Source organism: Hipposideros armiger, unplaced genomic scaffold, assembly GCF_001890085.2.
Source record: "Hipposideros armiger isolate ML-2016 unplaced genomic scaffold, ASM189008v1 scaffold_448, whole genome shotgun sequence".
Taxonomy (NCBI): domain Eukaryota; kingdom Metazoa; phylum Chordata; class Mammalia; order Chiroptera; family Hipposideridae; genus Hipposideros; species Hipposideros armiger.
In genome coordinates, this window is record NW_017731798.1 from 1,032,817 (window position 1) to 1,038,816 (window position 6,000).

The 6,000-nt window shown below is 43.0% G+C and overlaps 1 protein-coding gene across 7 annotated transcripts in view; it reads right to left on the reverse strand.

Annotated features, from left to right (window-relative positions):
• CBLB (Cbl proto-oncogene B) overlaps window positions 1-4,212 on the reverse strand; it is a 225,392-nt gene extending 221,180 nt beyond the window's left edge. For 3 of the 7 annotated variants that reach the window (XM_019665713.1, XM_019665709.1, XM_019665707.1), the window contains exons 1-2: window positions 4,102-4,212; window positions 2,570-2,751 (exon numbers count right to left, since the gene is read on the reverse strand). In XM_019665713.1, the coding sequence (XP_019521258.1) occupies window positions 2,570-2,737 (168 nt within the window). In that variant the 5' untranslated portion in view covers window positions 2,738-2,751; window positions 4,102-4,212. The other 4 variants (XM_019665712.1, XM_019665710.1, XM_019665711.1 and 1 more) reach the window with 3 other exon arrangements.
• Window positions 4,213-6,000: the final 1,788 nt, after the last annotated feature.

The following is a 6,000-nucleotide window of genomic DNA, read 5'->3' on the forward strand; positions in this document are numbered from 1 at the left end:
AACTGTAATCTCAGTTGACCATTTTAAATTCTAGAGGCCCGAGAACGGTGAAACTACACACTTACAAACTAAGACTGCTTCATATCCCCTGTAAAATAAGTTAGTTTACTTTATATGCAGTTGAGACAGAAAGAACTTAAAGCTTGTTTTCTTATTTATACTTCTATGACCTGGGAGGCTTCACAAAGAAAAAATGCTAACTAAACATTTAACCCTGGCTTTTACATAACTTCCGGTTAGACTTGGAAGTTATGGTTTTCTGTTATTCACAAGCCAAACTCATGCTATTGCAGTTATTTTACAAAACAGTTAGGTAACGTGTCAAGGGATTAACTTTTGGACTAATAATAAAGTTCCTGATGTCATCACCAGGACAATGTTGATATTACGAACCACTTCCTTCACCACTGACAAAGAAGAACATATAAATAAACACATGTGGGGAATGCTTCTACATTACACAATTAAATATATTTCCAATTAGTAATAATCAATGCCTTTTTGTTATTGTGTCCTGGAGTAGCAATAAACACACTGAACTCTTTTACAACGATTTATGTCATTTCCCTCCACAAAGCCCACGAATTCACTCATAAGTAAACACAGCAATTTTCATCATGGACAAATAATGAAGACAAATGGGGAGAAGCCATACAAGGCACCTTTGCCAACACCCACACCAGCATTCCACTAAGTAGAGACTTGAGATAATAGATTTCCTTGTAAGCCAAGTTTCTCAGTTGGAGAGGCTAAACCCACAAAAGGGTTAATAAAATAAACAATGTCAGAAGCTTAACTATCAAATAGCCATCTGTTTTAGCATAAGCAATGGTGAAATAATTAAAAATGGATAAAACTTATGCTAATAGTCATAGGCCAAAATGATGCACCCATTTTTAATGTTTCAAAAATAATGACTTTATATTAACTGTAGTTCACGCCACTTCCTTACATAAATGTTTTTCACTTGATGTTCTAACATTCACTCACAAATGTACCAATTCTGACCACTCGAAGAAGGGGGAGAAGAGGGAGAAGCTGCTCTTCATAGACTCTGACCCATTTTTTTGCTCAGTCAATAACAGATAAGTTAGAGAAAAACCTTGGATCTGGATCTTCTCTTACGCCCAAATAATGATTTAAGCAATGAGAGTGACCTTCGATTGCATACTCTTGAGAAAATCAAAGACAGCTAGTATTATGCCTGCCAAATATATGCAATTTTTCCAAATGCATGGTCCTTATTCTTAAGTATACAATGCTAAAATCAAAACCTGACCTCAAGCAGCAAGTCGCAATTGTGACACTATGACATCATTCTGTCTGGAGCTTTAGTATCACAATTTGAATATGTTGGCAGAAGCTTAAATAGGTCACAAGGAAGCCCAAAACTAAGGATATTTATCTGGCAAAAATTATTCTGGCTCTGCATTTAGCACCACCAGCCACAGAGTGACAGGCCTCTATCATTCATCCATCCATCTGTACTTTCCATAAGGATACATGAAAATCAAGTAAATCTTATCACCTTTCTGTATTTGCTAATACCACTGACAGTGGGTTTTTGTGGCAAATATTTGCACAGAGTTACAAACCAAAGATGACTGCTACCATATGATTTCATGGAGGTTTTGGCACATCCCTACAAAGGAATGTTTTGTGTGTTTTTTTAAACCTCCATTTCCACAATTATAAAGATATCAAGAGACTTGAATCAAGTAAATTTATAATTAGCCTCAAGTATCTATACTATAAAACCATAAGGTGCTAAAACATTTACCAATATATAGAGGACAGTACTACTGCTTCAAAAGCAAGAACTATTAATTCTGGTTCTGACATCCAGCTTGACTTCTTCTTGTGAAATTATAGTTCATCTGAAAGCAACATGCAGAAACCACAGAGGTTTCTGATACTCTCAGCCCCATCACCTCCATCATAAATTTTCCTTTAACGATAAACAATGTGCAATCGAAAAGGTTTCCTGTTTCAAAATGGAACAGATGAAAGAAACTGTGACTCTACCATTAACAACAACAAAAAAAAGTTTCTTAATGAAGATGAATTCTCAAAGATGAACATGGAAACTCTCTCAAATACTACTTCCTCACTTAAGGACTAAACTGCTTTTTTCCCCTGTAAATACTGTCAGCATCATACATTGTGGTTGTCATGAGCGGTCCATCAGAGACCTCTTGAGTTACTTGTCTGCACTCTTTAGTTATCCAACAAAAACACAACTTCCCATAAGATAGAACAAACACTTCCAAACTATTCTATGGCCACACACCAACAAAGAGCAGCCAACAGTAAAATCTTTGCATATCTGAGTCATACAGAGGAACTTTGACCCTTGAAGAGAAGGACAAAAGGCTAAAAAAAAAAGTCTTTGCTCTGAATCCAACTTTTCAAAACACACAAAGTGGATGGAAGAAAAACGTTCACTCCAAATCAAAAAAGATTGTTGCCCTAAGAGTAATTATTATTGATTAGCAGCATAAATGAAACTGGGGAAGCCATATCCAGGGTGAATAGGGCTACATACAGGCACAAGTCAGACAGAACTTACCACTTTGTCCATGAGTTTCCAAGTTTTCTCCACAGTCCTGCGATCTGCTGCGGCTTGCTTTGGAGGTCCCACTGCATCTTGAATAGCATCAATAATACCCAAAATTCGTCCTTTTCGGGGGTTTCCTCCTCGACCACCAGGGTTTCTGCCATTCATAGAATTTGCCATCTGGAATCTTAGTTCTTTGAGAGGCAAATTTTTTTAAAAAGTTAGTAGGTCATGAAAATATTTACACAACAGAAAACTGAACTGGTTAACTTGTACCCCCTACATCCTCCTCCACCAGTGAGAACAAAATCCAGGGTCCCAGATTCAACTTTTCAATAGCGTGAGAATTTGCACTCTCAATCTTTACACACAACAGGTTTAGTAGCAGTGACCTCAGATTTGCCTTTGGAACACTTCGAGTTAAGGATGCATCCTCCTCACATTTCACGTAGGTAACTAGGCTTGATGAATGCCCAACTCATAACAACAACAAAAGACTTACACAGGTTTCCTCCAACTAGATGAGGCCACAACGTACCCCCGCCTCCCTGCCTTACTCCCAGTTCAAAATACTAGAACTGAAGCCCCCAGAAACATTTTTGGGAGCCTCACTCAGAAACCGCACTTTCACTCCGATTTCGCCAAGTTATAAAAACGTAAAGATTTTTCTCCACGAGCATAATGAGCACGTCTCTTGTCAACAAAGGCTCGGGACTTGTATTTTCCCCCACGAACACCACTAAGTACACACACATGAACATAGACACAGGAACACAGTTCTTTAAACCAACGCGGTGAGGAGTTATCCCCAAGTTAAGCAAATCAACCAACCAACTAAACACCCATTTTAAAACAGTGGGTGAGAAACTGACAAGAGCGGGCACAGAAGAGTTCACTTCTTTCGCTCCTCGCCTCTCATCTCACCCCAGCGGGGTGGAGGGGCCGGTTCAAAGCTTTGTTTCTGGATGCTTGTGACCCCCCCCCCTCCCTGCTCAGGCCCCTCCCCTGCCACTTTGGGACCTCAGGGGGGAGGAGGAGAACAGAAAAGGACAAAGTGTCCCCTCGCATCTCCAGCGCCCGCAGCCCCATCCGACTGGGGCGCTCCGCATTCAGCTCCCGGGTGGACGCACCTCCCCGGGTTGTCTGCAATCCCAGCCGCCCGTCTGGCTTTGCTCCCTCTTCCTCCTCCCCGGGCCGGGCCTGGGTTCCGGTCTTTAAATACCCCTCTTTAAACTGTGACGGCGGCGGCGACAGCAGCTGGAAGCCGAGGCTACCCCCTCTTCCTCCGTGGCCCGCGCCTGGCTGTCCCAGGGCCCCCTGGCCGGAAAGAAACGTCGAGCCTCCTGGGTGTCCCCCTTCCCTCCTGGCCTCTCGGCGCCGTATCTGTCCAGAGACACGCGTGTGCGCGAATCCGACTCCACACGCACGAGCCCAGGGTGCGTGGGTAATCCGGGCAGGGAGCGTGTAATCGCCGTAAAAGCACGCTCCCGAGGAAGGAGCAACCCACCGCGCAGGCCACCGAGACGGGGAGACGCAACAATTACCGTAAAAACCAATCCACACCCGCTCTCCCCTCCCGCCCGACTCTCGGGGAGGCCGCGGGACGCCGCAGCTGCACTAGCTGGAGGAGGAGACCACTCGCTGGACACCCCACCCCTGTAGGCTACACACACCGAGACCCAGGCGTGGGGCGGGGCCGAGGGCGGGGCCGCGCGAAGCTGGGCCAATCCGGCACACCCATGCACTGCCAGACAGCGAGCAGCGCCAATGGGCGGGAGGCGCCCGTCCACTTAGCACCACCACCCGGTCCACGTCTTCCACGGTACACAATGGCCCCTAAGGAAGGCCCGCTCGCAGCACGTCCCAAATGGAGAGGGTCTCCAGGGAATGGGGGCTCTGGACAAACCCTACAACGAAAGTGGAAAAGGGAAACGAAATGGAAGAAAGGATGCAACGCACTAGGGAGCTGACCAATAAGGAGTGGGCGGGTGGGTGTGAGCATTGGGGCTGAAGCCAAAGCCAACTGGGGCTTAAAAGGCGGGACTTCCTGCTTTGCTCACCTTCCTAGTCTTTTGTTTCATAGCAACAGAGTACTGGCTGAGAAGGAGTTGCTTCTCTATTTGGGGCGTGTCCCAGGCTGAAGAATTTCATCTCCCTAGGGCTGCCAAACTCTTCTACCCAGCACAGCAGCCAAACAGGTCTAAGGCATTGCTTCTTGTTGGCTATCAAAAAGAGCAACAGTCACCCAGCTTATAAGATAAAGTATAAATCTCACATGGAATAGACTAGTGTTAACGCCTGATTGCCAACCAAAACTTCCTAAATTTCTGAGTGTTTTCCTTTTACAGTTAGTTCTGGAGGGATTGCAGATCAAATATCAGGCTGATGAGAAAGCAAATAGTTTACAATTCTATCCAAATAGCCGCCACTAATTGTGCCAGGGCAGTTAAAAAACTGATGATGGGAATTGCTAATATACACATTGCCCCTTTTATTTAATGCAAGTTTCTGCATAAATGAAGAGCAAACAGCTTTTGTATTTTGTCTGAGTCACCTTTATGTAGATTTCTCTCCGTCTCAAAAACAACCTGTCAAAGATTCAGAAATAGCCAAAGTAAAATCAGTGAGTCACTGAAGCACTAATTGGTAAAAACTTATTGTGCACACCTCAAAAAGACAGTTTGCAAATCGGGAACCCTCAACCCAAAACACGGAATGAAGCTCAGAGTACACCATCACAAAGCAGCTTATGTAGTGAGAAAGCAATGTCTTCACAGTGATTGGTAATTATAAGCTAAACTAATGACTAAACTGGTTTTCTCTGCTCAGGGGACCTTCAAGGCTGGTCTCCATTTGCTTTTGATTGTAACAAACCTTGTTTTATCTGCCATCCTCTCCCAGCACTTGTAAGCTCTTTTTCTGTGGCTCCATCCCTATATCCTTAGAAAGGCCCACATCTGGCTAGTCTTACAAGGAAAAAGCTATTGTGCTGGGACCTTCTTTCAACAAGATCATAGATTAAACAAATGCCTTCTGTTTCTTTCTATTTAACTTCAATCCTACCACAGATGCACCTAACAATTGCTCTGGATTGTCATGCTTTGGAATTTTCTTCCCACTACAGTTGGTAGTGTTAAATAAACTTTACACTGTGGGCATCTCAGATGCTGTGATATTTTGTGCCATTTAAAAACTGTATATATATATATATATATATATATATATATATATATATATATATATATAATTTCTATTCTTTCTCTAACCAGTTAACCTGATAAAATGTTTCTCAATGGTTCTCACCATTTTCTACTTAAATAACCATTTTAGTACTGTGATTATTACTGTCAAGGATCCTGAGTTCTTATTAACATACTTTACAGCCCTAAATTCAGATGGTTAAGATTTTCGTTTGATTAAAACAGGCAAAACGTGTTCTTTGC